Below are 21,721 nucleotides of genomic sequence, written 5' to 3' on the forward strand. Positions count from 1 at the left end.
CGGTAAAAAAAAAAAAAAAAAAAAAAAGACCGGTTAAGGGGATCTTAACCCTTGGCAAGGTGTGGTCTGCACCACGCTCAGCCAGTGAGCTAACCAGCCATCCCTATACAGGATCCGAACCCGTGACCTCGGTGCTATCAGTGCTGCACTCTCCCGAGTGAGCCACGGGGCCGGCCCTACCAGTCATCTTTTAAAAAAATAAAAAATAAAAAAAATAAAAATACATTTAGAAATATGATAATCCTTTCTGGGCTAAGAATGAAATTTCAGTGATTTCCTACATACTTAAACTAGCCCTGTGACTTTCCAAAATTCCTACTAAGGGGGCTAATATCTCTTATTCTGACATAACCCAGCAGTTCCCAAACTTTGCTGCACATTAACTGTGGTACTTAAAAAAATCCCTATGCTAAGGTCACACCCCATACCAATTAAATCAGAATGACTGGGGGTGGGAATCAGGCATCAGTATGAGAACCATGGACACACTCTTGTAGAGTTGTCCCACTTTTTATGAAGAAACTGCTCATACAGAAAAAATTTCAGCTGCTGTCTTTTTTAGGGAATGATACACTGTCTAAAGTTTGGAGTTTAAAAAGGAAGGACACAAAGTCTCTCTCCTTAGGCAATGTTTTGGGTTTGCATATGCTAACATTCAAGGCAATCAATGATTTTGCACATTTTGCCTTCCTACACAAAAAGAAAAAAAAAAAAGTTTGAGTTCTCTGCAAAAGAAGATAAAAGAGATGGTATAGAAAATTATTACCAACAACTCTCATAACAGGGTAAGAAAAGATAAAAAACATAAATATTTAAAAATTCAGAGCTTGGGGTCAAAATCTGCTGTCTGTTTTCAAGAAAAACAGAAACTTGTCACAGACCATGTTTCCTAAAATGTTAATGCAAAAATGTAGAATGTCACACTAAATATTTGCAATAAACTTTTAAATGTCATTCCCTGATAAATTTGCTACTTTTTTAGTGAGAAAGTGACAGCCTCCTACTTAGTTAACCCAACTTCTCACCTGATACTAAAGCTCTCTGCTCAAGTCTAGTAAGACAGGCTGTGGATGCCATTTCCCTTATACTTTACACACTATTTTCCATCATATTTAGAGACAAAGGACCTTATCCTTACATAAGTTTTTTGCTGCATACTTTGACTGGATCCCTGAAAAGTTCAGTTGAGGCATTGAAGACTTTTGAAGTTGACAACTTAAGTTCTACCCAGCTTCTGTGTTACTATATCCAGTTACTATAGTAACTAGAGAATTCTAGTTCTCACTTGGGCTTCAATTTCAAAAGGCCTGAACTACCTTAGTGATTACTTTTATGTATATCCTAAATCCCTGACATGGATATAATTATTTACTTTACATATTACAAGTATTACTATTTAAACAATTATTTCTTATTCAATAGCTTTCATAATATTCATTATCTTTAACCATGCCAAAGAACAGCAATTCTTACCTGCATTCTGCAGGCCCCAGGTATACCTAGTTACAGTAGCTGGTGATGAATGAAAACCATTACAAACATGCAGTTTCAGGACACTAGTTATTAGAATACCTCTTCATGAGATACTCTACTTTCTTGAGTCACCTTCCAATCTCTGATTACCCCCATTAGTTTCCATTCCCTAAATATAGTGACCGACCTCAATTCTTCATTTTTTTGCCATCTACCACACCTTGGCCTGACCTCTCTCCACAACTTGTATCCCATACTCCCCCATCCCTTGACATCCCCACCTAAATGTTTCTACCCCAAACCAATTTCACATTCTAACAGAGATAAATAAGCAAAATACTTAGTGTGTCAAATAAAGAGTAGGAACTATAGAGGAGTCTTTTCAGTAAATGGTGTTGGGCAACTGGATAACACTCAGAAGAATGATGAGGCTGGACCTCTAACTCACACCATATCCAAAAACTAACTCCAAATGGATCAAAGACTTAAATGGAAGAGTTAAACTATAAAACTCTTAGAACAAGCATAAATCTGGGCTGGCCCGGTGGCGCACTGAAGAGTGCTCCGCTTGGGAGTGCGTCGGCGCTCCCGCTGAGGGTTCGGATCCCATGTTGAGACCGGTTCCCACTCACTGGCTGAGCGCGGTGCGGGCGCAACACCGAGGGTTGCGATCCCGTTGCTGGTCCCCGGTACGGGCGCGACACCGAGGGTTGTGATCCCGTTACCGGTCAGTAAAAAAGACAAAAAGGAAAAAAAAAAAAAAAAGAATAAGCATAAATCTTTGTGACCTTGGGTTAGGCAGTGGTTTCATAGATATGACACCCAAAGCACAAACAGAAGAAAAAAAAAGCTAGATTTCATCAAAATAGAAAATTTTGTGCTTGAAGACACTAATAAGAAAGGGAAAAGATGGAAGCAGATATTTGCAATTCATGGCCAGTTAGCTCAGTTGGTTAGAGCACAGCTTTATAACACCAAAGTCAAGGGTTCAGATCCCCATACTGGCCAGCTGCCAATAAATAAATAAATAAATAAATAAAATGACAACCCAACCTAAAATTGGCAAAGGATTTAAATAGACACTTTTCCAAAGAAGATATGCAAATAGTCACAAAGTACATGAAGATGTTCAACATCATTTGTCATTACAGGAATTCATAACAAAACAATGATAGTACTTTACACCCAGAAGGAAGGTTAGAATGCAGTAATAACAAGGATATGGAGAAAATGTAATCCTCAGGCATTGGTGGTGGGAGCGAAATGTGGTGCAGCTGCTTTGGAAGGGTTTGGCAGTTCCTCAAAGATACCATATGATCCAGCAATTTCAATCCTAGTTATATACCCGAAAAACATGTTGACACAAAGACTTGTACAGTACACGGGACTTCAGTGTGACATGATTCATGACAAACTGGAAACAATCCAAATGCCTATCAAGTGATGAATGTATGAACTAAATGTGGCATATATCCATACAACAGACTATTGTTTAGTGATTAAAAGAATGAGGTAGGTATATGTGACAGCGTGGATGAGCCTTAAAAACATGCTAAGTGAAAAAAGCCTATCACAAAAGATCATATAACACTGTTTATATGAAATGCCCAGAATAGGGAAATCTAGAGACAAAAAATAAAACAATGGTTGCCTAGGGTTGAGGACTGGGAGGTGAAGGGGTGCGGGGAGGAGGAGAGTGGGGAATGACTGGTAATAGGTATGAATTTCTTTGGGGGGTGATAAAAGTGTTCAGCAATTAACTTTGAGAATACACTAAAAACTACTTAAATCATACACTTTAAAAGGGTGACTTGGGCCGAGCCCGTGGCGCACTCGGGAGAGTGCGGTGCTGGGAGTGCGGCGGAGCACCGTGGGTTCGGATCCTATATAGGGATGACCGGTGCACTCACAGCGCTCACTGGCTGAACGCGGTGCGGCCGGTCTCAAAAAGGACAAAAAAAAAAAAAAAAAAGGGTGACTTAACTAAAAAAAAAAAGTTTGGTTAATAAAAACTATGGAGGAAATTAAAGGAAGGAAGATAAGTGTGTCAGTTTCTGCAGGTGTAAATTCTATTTCAAATAGGGCTGTCAAGAAAAAGAACCTCAAGTACAAATAATCAAATAGCAAATTTTTTAACATTAAACTTTTAAACTTCATTACCAAAAATGACTTGAAATATACTTTCACTAATTTAAAAATTTAGGAACTATAACCCAAACTAAATCCTGAAATTTAAAACTGCTATTTTGAAAAACATGTAAGCTTCTCAAGGCACAAAGACTCAAATCTTTAGTCTACAAAATAAAAATCTTAGATTCCCTTGCTATAATTTATTTATTTATTGGCAGCTGACCAGTACAAAGATCAGGACCTTTGACCTTGGTGTTATTACACTGTGCTCTAACCAAGTGAGCAAACCAACCATCACTCCTTGCTGTAAAGTAACAAAATTTAATATCACAACAGACAATAGTACAACAGTTTTCCCAGATATAAAAAACATTTATCATAGCTTTGCAGCCACTTTTGTTCCACATCTAACATTCTGAATACTGTGCAAACATTTCACAAACAGAAAGTACACTCCTGAGTTGACAGCATGATTACTCTCCAACAGCAAAGGCAGCGTGACATCAATTCATTTTCTTTTCTTTTTTTTTAAAGATGACCGGCAAGGGGATCTTAACCCTTGACATGGTGGTGTCAGCACCATGCTCTCCCAAGTGAGCCACCCAGATATCCCTATATAGGGATCCGAACCCGTGGCCTTGGTGTTATCAGCACCACACTCTACCAAGTGAGCGATGGGCCAGCCCTGACATCAATTCATTTTCAAAGACAGAGTATAGGTTAAGGGTTTAGAATAAAAACAATTACACTCCAAAATCCAGATATTGACTTTTTATTGAATTTGTTAATGTTACAGAGTTCTTGCACTGCCAAACCGTGCCTGAGAATTCAAAGAAATGATACACTGGACAGCCTCATCCACCCATCATACAGTTTATTAAAACTTGATTCATGTGCATTTTGATAATTTCACAATCTTTTAAAAAGTTATAACAAGGGTTGGAATTTAAATCTGCTGCAGGTCTTCAGATTTCTGGTACAGTATGCCATTAAATAACACCTCCATGTATTCGTCTTAGCTCATTCTTCAATGCATAACCCCCAATAAGATCTTGCTGGGGAAAAAATGCATACTTTTCAGGGAAAATATGTGGCTCAAGGTCCAAGAGATTATCTGTTAAGGTTTTTGGTTCCCAAATAAAGCCTTCAGTTTAACCAAGAATCCCCTTGTTTCTCATTTAATCATCCCACTTCCCCTTGGGTGGTTCAGCTATTCATCCAAATATGTCAGAAGGCAGGACATCCGCCTGGCCACCTCAAATAATGCCAACATTATTGCCCAGAAGTGGTTGGCAGGTGCCGTCAAGAGATATGATAACCCTCCTACGAGTCCAATTTCTGACACTTTCACCAAGACTGAACTCCTGCAGGAAAGCACTCCCACATCAGGGCAGCTTTACTCAGCCATCTGCTTCAATCTTGCCAGGAGAAAGTCTGCATGTCCTGCATTTGGCAAAGGGATTCATTACAGAGAAACCCAGACTCTGCACCAAGTGGTCACATACCACCTTGAAATATTTCTATTGAACCAGACTCAAAACTAGGAAATTAATTGCCAGACTGTCTCATTAGGTGGAAAGACACTTTTCGGTACTCCTGGGTAGCTTCTTCGTGTCCCTTTTAAGAACTAAAAACAACTGGATATTTTAAGCTGTAATTATTAAAAACAGAAGTGCTATATCACCTGTCTTTTGCCCTGATTCTCCAAATGAACAACATAAAGACACACCAAAAGGTTGATAATCGAGCTAGCTGGGACAATCGCTGCATCTACAGAACGTCCAATACCTAAAAATCTGGGACACAAGTATATAAGGAATTCTTATCAAAGATCATGCAAGATCCATAAAACTTAAATGGGCTTTTGATGAGGTTTTGCTCACACTGTTTTGAATTTATAAGGACAGATCAGTGAATCCTGTAGCCAAGCGGAAACCATACTCTTTCCACTGCAGTTTACGACACATTTTAGACCTGATTAGAGGCTTTAGCAGCACCTTAAGTAGAGCCCGCAGCCTCCACTGCCCTTTACACCAAAGGCTATTTGGGAGCTGGCTGGTTAGAGTGTGGTGCTGGTAACACCAAGGTCCAGGGTCGATCCTGCACTGGCCAACCAAAAATTTAAAAAGGCTGTTTGGTTCCACTGTAGGGATTGGCAAATTCAAACCACATTTCACAATTCTAATGCATATTTCAGGTTACTCACTTAACCAAGCAATATGCTGTCAAAGAACTTATTCCAATTCAAAGCAAAAAAGGCCTTAATATGGAACACAGAAAAAGCGCTATCCAAATAAAAAATTACTAAAAGAAACAAGATTATTCCCTCCCCCACCCCCTTTCTCATTCAGCAGACCCAAGTTTGGTTGAATTTTATTTGTGGTTACCTCAGAATACAAGAGTTTAAATTATAAATCACAGCCCTACACAGATGATCTGAACACACCAGTTCTTTTGAGAACAGCATGTTCCAGGAAGTCTAATATAGCCACAGCCTACTACAGAGTATTCCTTAAGGGTGGGGTACAGGACAGGTTAATTAAGGTCACTTAAATCTTCATCTTTTACAGCAGATCAGAACCCAGATGGCTGACTTCCTGCAGGATTTCTGATAGGAATCCAGTAGAGCTGGTTTCAAGGTTCACATCAACACTTAATAGCTGTAACTTTCTTATCCAGAAGTTGTGATCCACATGAAGTCCACAATGAATGCAGCAAATCTGAGGTAGTCAACCCTTACGAAGGCTCAGTATCTGAACATAAAAAGATTTTGAAATGACCACTAGCTGCAGGTGTTTTTGTATTTGCAGAATAATTATGAAAGAACACTGCTGAATCTAGTTCACACCTTTATATAACAATGAAAATTCTCCTAAATCCAATATACAAAGAGCAGTTGTGACACTTTAACTTCCATAGCGCAATCAGGCTGGTCCCTTAAATTGAGTGTTCTGCATCAGTTGCTGTAGATCCAGCAGAGCTCAGGTGACAAATGGCTGCTCATGGTGGTTGGCTGTGGTCTAGTTACCTTAGAAGGGTTAGCAAAGACCATTCTTTAATTGTATTGTGTGTGGCTGCTTTTCTGATTTTCAAGCACAGCATACTGGTTGTCTAGCTGAAGTTTAAGGGCCTGGTTTTTTGAAACCTCATCCCTACCTCTATTTTTGTGTCTTACTACTTCAAAGCTCTTCTCCATTTCTTTATCCCTAAGGGAAAAGAAATGTAGTCAGTAAATATTTCTTCTTCATTAATATTTTTTGAAAATATTCTTCCTTGAGTCAAAAAGAAAAAAAAAGCCACCCTTTAGAAGAATCCTAGGAAGGAACAGGAGGGAAGAACTGGTATATAAATTCCTTATCAAATCGTTTTTAAGCCTTCAGTTGAACAGAAAAACAGAATACTGTACTGAAGCTCTATCGTCCTATCTTCTACTAAACAGTATTAACTGCAAGTCTATTTTGGGACCAACTTGAAAACAACTGGTTAAGTTTAAAAGCTATGTAATTACATTCCTTCTAAGACTCACTTTTACTTTCAGCAAATAAAAGATAACACATCTCTCTTTATGCATAAGTAATGGTAAAGATTTTCTCATTCCTGTAAGTCCTACTCATTATTCAATGACTTCTCCTCACTTGTATTTTTTGGAGTGGATCAGATTAGACCAGGTAAAGAAAGATGAGTGTGATGATGTCACTGCCCTCCCAGAGGGTCCCTTATCCATTTGTAGGATAGAGCAGAGGAGCAAGTCCAAGTGAAGGTTTAAATTCAAGCCAACTCTCAAAGAAGTGGAAAGGCTGGGATTTACTCTAAAAGCCACCCCCCAAAAATTTCCATCTGATATCATTTACATTTCTTCCCATTTTATTTATTTTTAAAAATTCATGTCCCTAAATAAGATGTAGTTGTGCCATATGTGGTCATTTAACTCCAGTAGAATTCATTTTAAGGACCTGCTGAAATAAGATTATTTTAATATTAGATTTATAAATGCCAACATCTTTCATCTATTCACATTAATTGGGAATACAATAAAACATTGCTCTTATATATCTAGTTTCCATATTATAAGAAACATAAGCCCATAACAATGTACTTATAAAGAATTTTAAGTAAATGAGACTTGTCACTACAAAACAATATAAATCCAGGATAAGAGAAATTTCTGCAGACAGCAGACAAAGTTTGTCTTCAGTGCTCTCCCTTCACCCCTTCCTCCCTCCTGGGCATTGATACAGTGCTGATCTGGTTCTCAGCTGCCCATCAGCTGCAGCCTGGGCTTTACCAGGAAGGAGCAACCCCCCTCACATCCCCTCTATCCCACTCCCTGCCCAAGGGATAGAGGTCCCAAACAAATGCAGTAATGATAGTACTTACTTCCGGCTTTCTACATGCTTGGCAGTGGACTGCAGGGATGGGAACTGTGTATCACTGTATATTTCTGGTGGTCCTTGTGGTGTTTTCCTTGTTGTGGTTAACCTGGCCCCAGGAGGCCTATACACACCACTAGTCATTGCCGGTTCTGGGGTTTCTGTAACTAACATTTTACAACAGTTTAGAGAAACTATTCAAATGTTCAGCATTTTAATAAACTATTCCTACATTCCAAATCATTTAACAGTTATAGTGAAAAAAAAAATTCCTGATATAGGAAGAGTTTCTGGGTCAGAAAAAAATGTCTCACAGTGAAAACATTCTAATTTCCAGGGGTAGTGTTCTAACTCCTCCTCCATGGGGCTGGCCGGTTAGCTCAGTTGGTTAGAGTACTGCAAGGTCAAGTGTTCGGATCCCCATACTGGCCAGCTGCCAAAAAACAAACAAAAAACCCCAACAAAAATTGTCCTCCATGGACAATTTAAAACTGTTTGTGTGAGTTCTGTAAGCCAAGTTACTGGAAGTGGGAAAGGAATCTGCTCGGACCTGGGAGATAGGTCTCATCAGAGACTGATTTTCAGAAATTGGCACTTTAAGTCCTTTGGTTTATCTATCAGTAAAGAAGGATAATCACTTTTTTATCTCGTTGGTAAATTAAATGCCATGTGTAAAGAACTTGTTTAATAAAATGCCTGTATAGTTATTTTTAAAAATTATACAGATGATAATACAAAAACAAAAATGAGCAGAGCCTTGTAACACCAAGTTCAAGGGTTCAGATCCCAATACTGGCCAGCCACAAAAAAAGTTTTTTTAAATAAAAAATAAACAATTACTTCATTTCTTTCACATCATCAATGGATTTTAAAGTTCTTTCTCTTTTTTTCTTTTCTTAGAAAACATAGGTAAAACAGGGAAAAGATTAAGCAGGTGAATAGCCCAAAGTCTTTCACCATGGTTGACATTTGGGGACACAGCCTTCCAGCTTTTTCCTGTCTTTTTTTCCCCATCCTCAATACGGATGCAGTGTTATATACATGTTTCCCACGTATCAAAAACTTCAAGTAAATATCTACACATCATCATTTATTACCTGAAATATAATGAAGCCATTTGAATATCAGTATAAAGGCTTACTACTTTATATAGTTTTTGATTATATGGGGGAAAGCTTATATATGCTTTCATTATTTACTGAGCACCCAAGCCACACACTGGGGATACAAATGTTAACAGAACAAAAACCCCCTCCCTTCATGAACCTTATATTCTAGCTACTAAACATGTATGGCTATTTTAAAATGAGTAAAATAAAATAAAATTAAAAATTCAGTTCCTCAGTCACATCAGACACATTTGAAGTACTCAACAGCCACATGTGGCTGGTGGCTACTGAGCCAGACAGTGCTAGTCCACAGTCGCAGAAAATTCTACTGGACTACGGTAATCTAAAGGGAGGAAACAAAGTAAGTAACAGTGGACAGGTGCTATATCCAAGATTAAAAGCACAGCAGGAGGCTGACTCCGTGGCTCACTTGGGAGCGCCGAGGCCACGGGTTTGAATCCTATATAGGGATGGCCGGTGCGCTCACTGGCTGAGCATGGTGTGGACAACACCGAGCCAAGGGTTGCGATCCCCTTACCAGTCAAAAAAAAAAAAAAGCACAGCAGGGTTGTGAAAGAAGCGCAGGATGAGCAGGGTGGTACTGGGGAGGGTCTCGGTGATGAGGTGAAACTGAGCAAAGACCTGGAAAGAGATATACACATAGGCTAGAGTTGGCAAAAAAGCCAAATCCAGCCCAACAACTGATTTTGTAATTAAAGTTTTACTGGAACACAGCTATACTCGGTGGTGTATTCAATCTAGTACCTTCTGGTACTTCAATCCAACAGTAGAGCTGAGTGATTACAGCAGAGATTGTATGGCCCTCAAAGCCTAAATTATTTACTATCTGGCCCCTTGCAGAAAAAGCTTGCAAACTCCTGATATAAAAGGAAAGAAAATTACAGGCCAAAAACTTAAGCACAAAGGGCTTGCAGTAGCAGTGTGCCTAGTATATTTAAGGAGCAGTGAGTGAGGACCAAGTTAATAATCAATAAGAAACGACGTCAGAAAAGGGAGGACCACAAAACAGATGTGCAGGGCTTTTTAAGTCACTGCGAACTTCTGCTTCCTTGCATTAGAGGGGAAGCCATTGAGGTTTGTGACCAGCACAGTGACATGTCCTGTCATATTTTAAAAATACCGGCCAGCCGCCAAAAAATAAAATAAAATAAATAATCACCACCCCGGCTGCTGTGTTGGGAGGAGAGAGCAGATTGAGGGTGTAGGGAGAGGGGTGGGGAGAACAAGGGTAGAAACAGGCAGACCAGGTAAGAGGCCACCTCAGTAATCCATACAAAAAGAATTTACTGACAGATTAGATTTAGGTGTGCAGCAAAAGAATCCAGATGACTCCAAGGTCCATTGACTGAGTGACTGAAAGAACAGCACCGAGATGAGAGGCTGGGGGGGGTGAAGCAGACGCATGAGGGGCTGAAGATTAGGAGTCCAGTTTCAGACATGTTGAGTTTGAGATGCTGGGCAGACAGTTAAAATATACACATCTGGAGTTCAGGAGAGATCCAAGCTGAAAATATAAATCTTGAGAGTCACTGACACACGGACAAGACTGCCAAGGGAGTGGGGACGACAGAAAACACAAGCAAGGCGCAAACCCTGGAGCAGTCTAGCATTTAGAGGCAGAGGAGAGGAGGCGATTACAGCAAAAGAGACTGAGAAACAACCATTGAGGCAGGAGAACATGGTGTCCTGGAAGCCAAGAGCAGAATGTGTTGTGAGGGGTGACCAACTGTGTCAACTGCTGCTGACAGGTACAAATCAGATGAGAACTGAGACTTGGACATTGAACGTAGCAATGCAGTAGGGTTATTAGGTGCAATGACAGACAGCAGTTTAAGAAAAAGTTAGATGGACAAAAACATATGCAGCAAAAAGCTAGAAAGGATGCAAAAACGTTAACATAGTTACCTGTGATTCTGGATAGTAAGATTTGGGGTGATTTGTTATTCTGTATACTATTCTGAGTAAAATGAGTATGCATTGCCTTAAAGCAGTGCTTCTCGAACGTTTTTTCATTATTGCCCTCCCAAGGAGCCCTTTTACACATTTTTCTTAGCTGCCACTAACTCCATGAAATTTTATACCACAGATATACTGTAAATCTACTGTTTATCTACTCTGACCTTTGGTGGGCCACAAACCACTATTAAGATCTAAGATTTCTTCATCCCCGAAGAACCAACTTTTATCCCCTGGAGAATAATAAAATCGGCCCTGCTGAGAATTCATGCTTCAAGACATGAGAATAAAATAGAGAATGGAAAAAAAGACACACACGAGTAGAGCACATGGTACCTGACACGCCTTATCAGCTGTCAGAAGTGTCTTAACACAATAAAAGCTCTAAGAATTTCTTCTATGAAAACTTTTGGAGTTAAACACAACCTTTGGTAATTATTACCGAGTCTTTTTTAATCTGGGTGGTGGGAGGGATGCAACTGGTCGCTATGGGGAGCTGAACTCTTGGCCTTGGTGTTAAAAGGCTGAGCTCTAGTCATTACTAAAAGTCCTAAATGAAGTGTAGCTAGTAAATGAATTTTACTTTTTCCTTACCCTTTTCCCCATTAGCCAGGAGTTAATATTTAAGGAGAAAATTAGGATAAATGCTTAAATATTTAAATTGGTCAGTTTATCTACATATAAATTTTAGCAGCTTATAGAACAAATGTTTCTTACCTTCCAAATTCCTTTTATTTAGGATTTGAAAGACCTTAAATCTCCCAGGAATGGAAAGGAGCCCCACTTCCCCTCATCCCACAAGCAAGCATTTAGTTTAAAGTTGACAAGATATAAAATTAGACATCTTTCTGAAACTAAAATATTAACATTACCAATTACTGGAGCAGGAGATGCTTGTACCGGAGCTGTTCTATTCCAGGGACCTGAAGACTTTTCTATATTACCACCACCACCTCCACCTTCTTCCCAGTTATCGCCTGGATCTTCTCTCTTTTCATTATCTTCTTCTTCCTTTTCACTATTGGAAAAGCAAACAAGTGAATGCAATTAAAGAACCACCAGGAAAATTGTCAGTCCAAATCCTTAGTTCTGTTAATGCTTATCTGTGTGACACTGAAGAAGTCACTTAACCTCTTCAAAGCCTAAATGCCTCACTTGTTTAAAAAAAGAGAGGGGGGTGAGGAGGGAAAGAAGAGATTTTATACACATTTTATACATTGGGACTTCCATCTGACTTCATGTGAAAAAAGGATTTCGTTGCTTAAAAATGGTTTAGAAAACCACTCAGTCTGATAATTCTACTTTCCTTTTTGAAAACCACTTCATACATTCAAGAAAATTCAGAAATATTTAACATACTGGTATGCCTATGTGACAATCTGCATGGTTATTTATAGCAGCCTCAAATAAGAGCAGGAACCCAGCTACCGGCTCAAGCAACTGAGGGAGGGAAGAGAGGATGATATAACCTAAAATGCAGAGAAAAGGGTGACTTGAATAATTAAAAGCACAATTACAAGATTATTCTAGGACCAAAGTGTACAAAACAAACATATTTTTAGTAAGAAAATTAAGGGTTTTTAAAAGTTGTATAATTTTATCTGCAAATCCTTTAGTACATGTTACAAAATATTCTCAAAATAAGAATTAAAAAAAAGTTAGAATTCACATTCCAACAGAGGAAAACTAGTCTGTGTCCAGTGTTTGCATAAGTGCTACAGATTTCATTAGGGCTGATCTCTACTGTCTGACACAGGAAATATGAGAGTACTTCAAAAAGTTAGTGGAAAAATAGAATTAAAAGGTAATACAAATCTATCCATGGACTTCTTGAAGTGCCCTCATATAGAACTAGCCCATAACATCGGACATATATTTTGTCACTTGTTACAAAAAAAAAAAAAAGAAAAAAGGAAAATACACAAACTATCTATAGTTTAGCAGTAATCATACATGCAAATGATACCCTCAATGGTAATACATCATGTTCAGACTACCTGCAGTGTTTTTTATGCCAATTGTATTTCTATACTCTTAAATTGACTTGAGTCAGAATCTATAATTTCTCCAAGGCACTTTATTTCTCCTTTTGCTGGATTACTTATTACTATTTTATGAAACCTGAGTGTTCTAAATGACCAAGTACATACATACCTTGTCTCTCTACTGCTGGCTTGACAGCAGGAATATTGAGTACCATAACTGCTAAATCAAACATCCTTTTTACAGCTCTGACCTTACTGATGATACACCTGGCAGAGACTACTAACTTTTTCCCAGAATTATTTTTCATGACAATGGTGGTTTTCCCTAGGTCTTCAGCTTCTCAATCTCCACCATTCTGACTACCTTCTCCTCCCCAACTCCCTATAAAAAAAAAAGACATGGCTAGTCCTCAAAGCTCTCTCTGTGGCTTTTCACTCTTTTAGACATTTTCTCTATTGGATATCTGATCCACAATCATGGCCATAACAACGTACAGATGACCCTCACACCCTGACTCTATGCGACCTTGGGAACATCACAGCCTCTCCTGGTTTCTGCAAAAGGACACCTAAGGATGATCTTCCATTTCTATTAAAACAAGACATGTCCTGGCTTTAACACAAATGTCTTGACTAGATTGATGGTCTCCTTTGAAGACAGATAGAAAAAAATTTCAAAGATGATGGAAAAAAAATTTCAAATATGAATTGTCCACCAACCAGAGGTGATTCCAGAATGTAGAGGACTAGGGTGGAAATTAGGAAGGGGAGTGTGGAACAGACTTACATTCAATCTGCCTGAATCGCAAGATTTTACATAAGACTATTCTGAGGGCTGGCCAGTTAGCTTAGGTGGTTAGAGCGTGGTGCTGACAACACCAAGTCAAGGGTTGAGATCCCCTTACTGGTCATCTTTTAAAAAAAAAAAAAAAAAAAAAAAAAAACACATAATAGAATCCTATGCAGGCATTTAACTGTTAGGTGTATACTGACATGGAAGTGATATTCATGTCCTACAAACCAATAACTTACTAAAAGAAAGTCTATACATCTAATATTAATACAAAAACATCTAGAACAATTTTTTCAAATGTTGTAAGAAGTTGTTTTGCGGGTTAGAATGCATGACTTTATTTTCTCATGCAGCAAGCAGTTAGGAGCAGATTCTAAAGCCAAATTGCCTGGTTAAAATCCAGGCTGCCATTTACTAGCCAGGAAACTTTGAGTATGGCACTTAACTTCTCTATGCCTCAGTTTCCTCTTATGTAAAATGGGGATCACAGTCCCATTACAAAGATGAAAAGAGTTAATAGGCATAAAGTACTCAGAACAGTGCCTAGCACTGTTTGCTATTACATGCTTTTTAATATATATTTGAATTACTGTGTAAGCAATATATACAAGCAGTCTTCAAAAAGTTCATGAAAGTATGTGTATTATCTCTTAATTCAATTTTTCCACAAACTTTTGTTTTTTGGACCATGAACTTTTTTTTTTTTTTTTTTTTTGTCTTTTGTCTTTTTCCGTGTCCGGCAACGGATCGCAACCCTCAGTGTTGCTCCCGCGCCTCGCTCAGCCAGTGAGCGGGAACCGGTCTGTATGTGGGATCCGAACCCTCGGGCGGGAGCGCCGCCGCGCTTCCCAAGCGGCGTACTATCCAGTGCGCCACCGGGCCGGCCCGGACCATGAACTTTTTGAAGTACCTTCATATACCACCTCTATAATGGGGAAAAAAAGTAGTTTTCATTTGGAGAAAACATGTTCTTTCTAAATGGATTTCTAAAAAATACATACCAATATGACCTTGTTTTCTAAAGCTTATTAAGTGAGATAAATGACCAAGTAAGACTATGAAGGTCATAATTTATCCAGGAGTCTAACAGTGATATCCAAACATCAGAATTGTGCCCAAAACCAAAAATAACCAAAATAAGCTATGCTTTTGAAGCCATGCAAATGTAAATTACATTGTAATGTGATTTGCTAGGTTCAAGCATAAAATTAGGGGTGGTATTCACCTAGCTACAATCAACTAATTAGTAATGTCAGAAATCCAATCCATGCCAGAGAGGGAGTTAAAGTTCCACACAAAGATGTAAGCTCCTTCATGGCACTTACTTACTTGTATACCTACAATGTGATAGTTTTCAGTTGGCCATTTACATTTTGAAACACTAAATCACAATTTTGTGTGTGTGTGTGTGTGTGTATATATAAAATATATATTAGATAATCTATAATGCTAAAGATTTAATTCTAAAATATATTCTCCCCCCAATTACTTTACTATTTGGTGATTAATATATCCATACTCCAAAGTTACTAGTTTGCAATAAACAATCTCCAACTGAAAAGCAAAACAAAACAAAACAAAAAAACCAAAAACCAAAAAACTTTAACACTAATTATCCCTAAGCTGAAGAGATTATGGATATATCTTATACATTTCTTTATGCTTTTATATATATATATATATTTTTGTCTTTTTTTGTGACCGGCAACGGATCGCAACCCTCGGTGTCGCGCCCGTACCGGACCGGGACCGGCAACGGGATCGCAACCCTCGGTGTTGCCCCCGCTCCTCGCTCAGCCAGTGAGCGGGAACCGGTCTGTATGTGGGATCCGAACCCTCGGCGGGAGTGCTGCCGCGCTTCCCAAGCGGCGCACTGCAGCAGTGCGCCACCAGGCCGGCCCCTGCTTTTATATTTTTTCAGATGTTCTAAAAAACATATTTTTCTAATCACAATAAAATTTTTTAAAACAACACTCCAATTTGGTCTGATAGAAGACAGTATCTCAAGTAAAGGAAGTTTCCTTTACTATCTAGTGTCTTCCTACCACTTTCTTGTCCTTAGAAAATAAAAAATGAATAACTGCAAATTTTAAAATGTCTAGATTATAAAATATTACTAAAAAATAAGCATGACCTGTTTAATTAGAGATATCAATAACAAAAGGAACAAGTAGACAACTTAATATTTTGGGTTCCTAAGGTTCTGAAATATTAGCTGAACTAAACATTGGAAATTGTTTAATCAAGACACTTCATCCAACAAATTTAGGAACTAAGGCCCAAAGATGCTAAGAGCCTTGCCTAAATATCACAATACTAAATGTAGGGTAGAAACAATTTATATATCCTATGACTTCTTCATATTTAAATATTCCAGAAAGTGTCAACTCTCCAAATGCCAAAGTCAGAACAAGAAACATGTTGCAGTTATTTCCACAGAAGACAATTAGGATAAGATTTGTTATTTGACCCAAATATAATATGTAGCTTCTTATCAGCTAAGTTTTATGTTTTAAATACTATAATGCTACCATAAATTTATTGCCACAATTCAAAGTATACTGTCTTAAACACGTGTAAGTCTATAAGGCACTATTGGTGGGGGGGATTAATGATACTAGAAAAGGTACCTTTACAGAATATCTACTAGGCCAGGTAACTTCTACCCACTTTTACAAAGTTAAACCTCACAATAACAGTAACACTAATTAAAGGAGGCGGCCTACTGTACATAGGAAGAAATCGATACCTAGACATTGAAGTACCTCCCCCAGGGTTACAAAGTAGCAGAGCCAAATCAGTGGGACTCCAAAGCCGACTTTCTTTCAAGTGACCTCTTCTTCATTTTGAAATTTTGAGAATTTCATTCTCTTATCTCCTTACCTCAAGGGACATGACATGAAAATGTAGTCATCCTAACTCCCTTTCCCCAACACTAGGGGGAAGCAGCTAAAACAAAAACCAAGCTTAACTGAGCTGCTGTTGAAGGCTTTTATACGACCACTGTCACAATAGTAAAATGGGGTGATTAAAAATGGCCTGATGAGCTATGCTTGGCCTGAAGGCTTAAGATGTCACTGCACCTCATCCAAAGAATCTTTCCAGACCCCTTCATGGTAGACTAAGTGTCTCTCTTCTGTGCTCTGCTGCACCTGCACATCTCTTTGGAACAATCTACTGGTGTCTATTAGCACTGAGTTGTCTTCCCAAGAAGGTTCCTAGTACACTGGGTTCCAAGAACTTAATTCTTTACTGAAACATGACAAATGCTCAACATTTTGTAACCTCAACAATTACATGAAATCTTTCTTTCTCCCAAAAATCCACTTGAAAGATGGGAGAGGCCTACAGGTCCTACAATCAACCAGAAATCTAAGCTCAAGTGGCAGGCCCCTTTATCACTATCTCAATGGCTTCCCTTTCGAGAACCTGTCTAGAATAATGACATGACCTATTAAGACATAAAATTTGACATGAAGTACTCTGGGTACCAAATATTGAGCTGGATGGTAAACACAAGATAGAATCGTAATACAGTAAGTTTGCTACTACTGAAATTTCCCCCTTTTAATTGTATGCTTATCTTTGATAAAGGCTCAGCATGTTTACTAGTTTCAAGAACTTTAAGACCGTATTTAATATCTGCAAACTCTCAGTATATGGGGAAAGAAAAAGATAAAGCAAATGTGGCAAAAATAGCAGATCTGAGTGAAAAGTATATGTGTATTTACTTTGCTATTCTTGTAACTTTTCTGAGGTTTGTAATTTTTCAAAGCAAAAAGTTGGGAGAGCATCCAGGGTTCAATCCCTGTACCAGCCAGCTGCCAAGAAAACAAAAAAAAGTTGGGAGAAAATTAAGACTGTAGATTGAGAAAAACAAGATATTTAAAGTCAACTTCCAAAGCTTCCTTTCCCCTTGTCCTATATTGAGATAGCAAAGCTGTGTCTTTCACAAATAGAAAAATATGATGGACTGAAGACATAAACTACCATGATTACTATTATAAGCACGCTGTTCAAAGAAATCTTAATCCTAAGTAGCCTCAATTTTGTAGGTAAGAGCCAAAATTCAAAAGTAAAATGACTTGCCCAAGACTACACAAGCATTAAGCAGCAGCAGAGCTAAATTGCAAACCCAGATTTGTCTTTCCCCAAAGTTCATGTTTTTGCCACATTATTAACTACCTCCCTTTTACGTGAGTAACCTAGTTCCCACTCCTATGAACCAGCATCTCTCTCCTTGGGGATTCCCACTCTACTGAGCTCCACTGCCAAGAACATTTAATACAAGGTTGAGAAGGATACTCAGTAAAGTGAAAATTTCGGTTATTATTATTAGTAGTAGTACTACTACTACTATTATTATTATTAAACCTCACATGGTTTCTCATTCAAGCCTTTCCTGGAAGTTGTTAAATCCCCCTTAAGTGAATGATTTATGAAGGCCACAGAAACAGACTCCAGACTCAACAGTTAATGAGGACCCACAAAAGCCGCTTCCTGAAGAGGGAATGTTTTTCAATGTTAGCAGATTAGCTGAGGACCTGTATGATGGCCTCTCAGAGGCAAAGACAAGATGCTAAGAATAACGAAAAAAACGCAATATAAAAGCTGGCCTACTTCAGGTCAAGCAGAACTTAAATACTCAAACTGAGATTTACTTAGGTTCCTTGCAAGGGTGAACTACCTAAGGTATTTAAGAAATGTTTCATCATCTCAGGCATAGCCAAAATAGAGAGACTAAAATAATCCTGAATGTGAATAGAGGATTTATGGTCAATGACAGAAAAACATAGCTTCTGTTTAAATATTCTCCATAATTTGACAAAATCAACTTCTAATTTTCAGTGAACTTGAAAGCTATGCCCTTCACTAAGTGCTACTCCTGCCCCTTAAGTTCCACGTGGCTAAACATTGTCCCCCTCCTGTCATTTAAGTATGCAAAAACCTGCAGACAGGAAAGGAAAGGCAGACCAAGAAAAGCCTAGCTTTACAACAGAACAGGAGACAGACAGACAGACACACACACACACACACACACTCTCTCTCTCTCAAATGGTAAAAACCTCATATCACTTCTTCCCCCATTTTTCCAGATCAAGCCCCAGGAGAAAGATAACAAGGATATTTTCTAAACTATACCTCTCCAAAAACATCTAAAACACAAAGGAAGCCAACAAGTGGTTGGGAATCAAACTCCAGTCTAATCACTTCTACTTAACACTACCACAAAAGAATCTCAAGAGTAGAGAACTACATTTCCTAAAAGTTTCCCACTGTCAATCAGGAGGTTTCACGTTGGTTAAGCTCACAAACTGATGTGAAAACACTTAGGAAACACTTAGGACATCAAGGTCTAGCTGTAGTAGGTATTCAACAAATGCCAAAAATATTAGCCCTGATTTTTAAAGAAAGTTATTTAAGGCCACAATATATTGCCATCTAGAAAGGTCAAAAGATAGTTTTTAGTTAAGGAAAATATTTCCTCCACTGTGCCACGCAGTCACTGGCATTGTATACAAATTGCAAACTTCAAACTACAGGCAGTTCATCAAGATCATTTACAAGTGTACTTCAAAAAGTTCATGGAAAAATAGAATTAAAAGATAATATGGGGGCCGGCCCGGTGGCGCACTGCTACAGTGCACCGTTCCCGCCGAGGGTTCGGATCCCACATACAGACCGGCCGCTCACTGGCTGAGCGAGGTGCGGGCGCAACACCGAGGGTTGCAATCCCATTGCCGGTCACGAAAAAAGACAAAAAGGGAAAAAAAAAAAAAGATAATATGAATCTTTCTATGAACTTTTTGAAGTACCCTCACATTCTTTAAACTGGGAATAAAGGATTTTTAATCTTAAACCAACAGAACCATATATTCACCTGTTTTTCCTACTTTTCAAGCCCCTCAAAATATGGCATTTACTTATCATATAAAATTGACTACCATTGGGGCCGGCCTGTGGCTCACTCGGGAGAGTGCGGTGCTGATAACACCAAGGCCACGGGTTCGGATCCTATATAGGGATGGCCGGTTGCTCACTTGTGAGAGTGTGGTGCTGACAACACCAAGTCAAGGGTTAAGATCCCCTTACCGGTCATCTTTTAAAAAAAAAAAAAAAAAAAAAATGACTACCATAGATTGGACTTGATAAAATGTTGATTTCAAATCCTCCAAACCAACCAATCTAATTTTTAAAATTACTGTTTCTTGAACTTTAAAAATAACACACTTAGAATATATGATTCCATTCCTATAAAGTTATAGAGAAAATTAACCTATGGCGTGAGGGTAGTGGTTGTCCTCAGGGTGAAAGCAGTGAATGAAAGGTGTCAGTCAGGAGGCCACCTTGTTCTCTCCCAGCACCCTTCAGTTTCTTGACCTGGGTGCTGATTACACAGGTGGTTTCACTGTAAGAACCTGTAAAATCTGTACCTCTCTATAAGCATGCTGTACTTCAATTACAAAAGCACGAGGGTACTTCAAAAAGTTCATGGAAAGATTCATATTATCTTTTCATTCTATTTTTCCACGAACTTTTTGAAGCACCCTCATATATATGAACTTGCCTACTGGAGAGGATCTGAAAAACATCCATGTCATTCTTGAAACAAAAAGAAACACTAAGTCCAACCACCAATACTGAACATAAAAACCTTGAAATGACATATTTTAGCTGTCTGAAATAAAAAGGCCTAACCAGAACTGGAAGATGGCAAGTTCTCACAGGGTTTTAGGGCTGGCAGTTAATTTGATCAGCACGTAGAAGGACTGCCGTCATGGAGCAAGGATAGACATAATCCATTAGAGTCCTGATAAGCATATCTAAAGCACAAGGCTACTATGATGCTGCTTTGGGGCTAAAGAAAAACCAAACTTGAGGGCCGGCCCGTGGCTCACTTGGGAGAGTGTGGTGCTGATAACACCAAGGCCACAGGTTCGGATCCCTGTATAGGGATGGCCGGTTAGCTCAATTGGGAGAGCGTAGTGCTGAAAATACCAAGTCAAGGGTTGAGATCCCCTTACCAGTCATCTTTAAAAAAAAAAAGAAGAAAAATCAAACTTGTTAACTTGTTTCCAGTACCTATCCCTAAACGTCATCTAAACACATGTGTAACCAGACCATACCTTATTTGCATTGCTTGAACTCTGAGGCCGCTGTAATCAACCTCTTTTTGCTCAAATTCCTTCCACTCATCTTCATCCTGTGGAACAAATACCATTTGACCAGTTAAAGCTATTTGTAAACCTACAGGTAAACCATTATCTGACTATGACGTTGGGGGGGGTGGGGGGGGAATAAAACCTAAAGTAAGTATGGACTCTTCTCCGGGCAAAAATCCCTTGCCTCATCCCGAAGTTGGCACTGGAGAACAAACGTACCCAGCAGTCTAACATTGTTACTTCCTCCGGGTTCCTGCACGAGAGCTACTGCTTAAAAGCAACTAGGAAAAGCTGAATGAATAAGTCAATAGTAATTCCACAACCAAATATCTACCTCAATATTGCCACGAGACTTTTTTTTTCTTTTACGGGCTTGGAGACCAAGTCATGCCCACAGAGCTGCCACTACGTGACTGTTAAGAGAAAATTCAGCTCAAACTCCTGGGCCGAAGTCAGCACAGCAAATTACTCAGCGCAGACGTCACCGATAAGTGCAGCTCTGTGCTGGCCACTGCGGCTGCTGCAGCCCGGGTCTCGGCTCCAGACAGGCGACGCGCGGTGGAGGGGCCGCGTCCGGGCTGGGTGTCGCAGGGGTCCCGGTGCCGCCGAGCCCGGCCCGACGTGGGGAGCCCTGGTCACGTGGCCGGCCCCCGCGGCCCCTCCCGGCCGCTTCCCGTGCAGACGGGGGCGGGCACATGGGCGCGAGCGCGCCGCCCGGCCC

At 39.3% G+C, this 21,721-nt stretch overlaps 1 protein-coding gene and 1 non-coding gene across 9 annotated transcripts in view; one reads left to right on the top strand and one right to left on the bottom strand.

The window, feature by feature from the left end:
- The window catches only part of CDV3 (CDV3 homolog (mouse)), a 110,539-nt gene extending 89,152 nt beyond the window's left edge, over positions 1-21,387 (bottom strand). Inside the window, exons 1-6 of one of the 8 annotated variants that reach the window (XM_008581127.1) lie at positions 21,335-21,355; positions 20,965-21,041; positions 11,932-12,077; positions 7,981-8,140; positions 6,760-6,809; positions 4,360-6,631 (exon numbers count right to left, since the gene is read on the bottom strand). In XM_008581127.1, the coding sequence (XP_008579349.1) occupies positions 6,624-6,631; positions 6,760-6,809; positions 7,981-8,140; positions 11,932-12,077; positions 20,965-20,975 (375 nt within the window). In that variant the 5' untranslated portion in view covers positions 20,976-21,041; positions 21,335-21,355 and the 3' untranslated portion in view covers positions 4,360-6,623. Of the gene's footprint in view, positions 1-4,359; positions 6,810-7,449; positions 7,560-7,980; positions 8,141-11,931; positions 12,078-20,964; positions 21,042-21,334 lie in introns of those variants that run through there. The other 7 variants (XM_008581126.1, XM_008581125.1, XM_008581132.1 and 4 more) reach the window with 7 other exon arrangements.
- TRNAV-GAC lies at positions 13,882-13,955 on the top strand. The gene has a single exon. It is a non-coding gene; the product is annotated as a tRNA-Val (tRNA).
- Positions 21,388-21,721: the final 334 nt, after the last annotated feature.

The sequence above is a fragment of the Galeopterus variegatus genome, unplaced genomic scaffold (genome assembly GCF_000696425.1).
Source record: "Galeopterus variegatus unplaced genomic scaffold, G_variegatus-3.0.2 Scaffold2271, whole genome shotgun sequence".
Taxonomy (NCBI): Eukaryota; Metazoa; Chordata; class Mammalia; order Dermoptera; family Cynocephalidae; genus Galeopterus; species Galeopterus variegatus.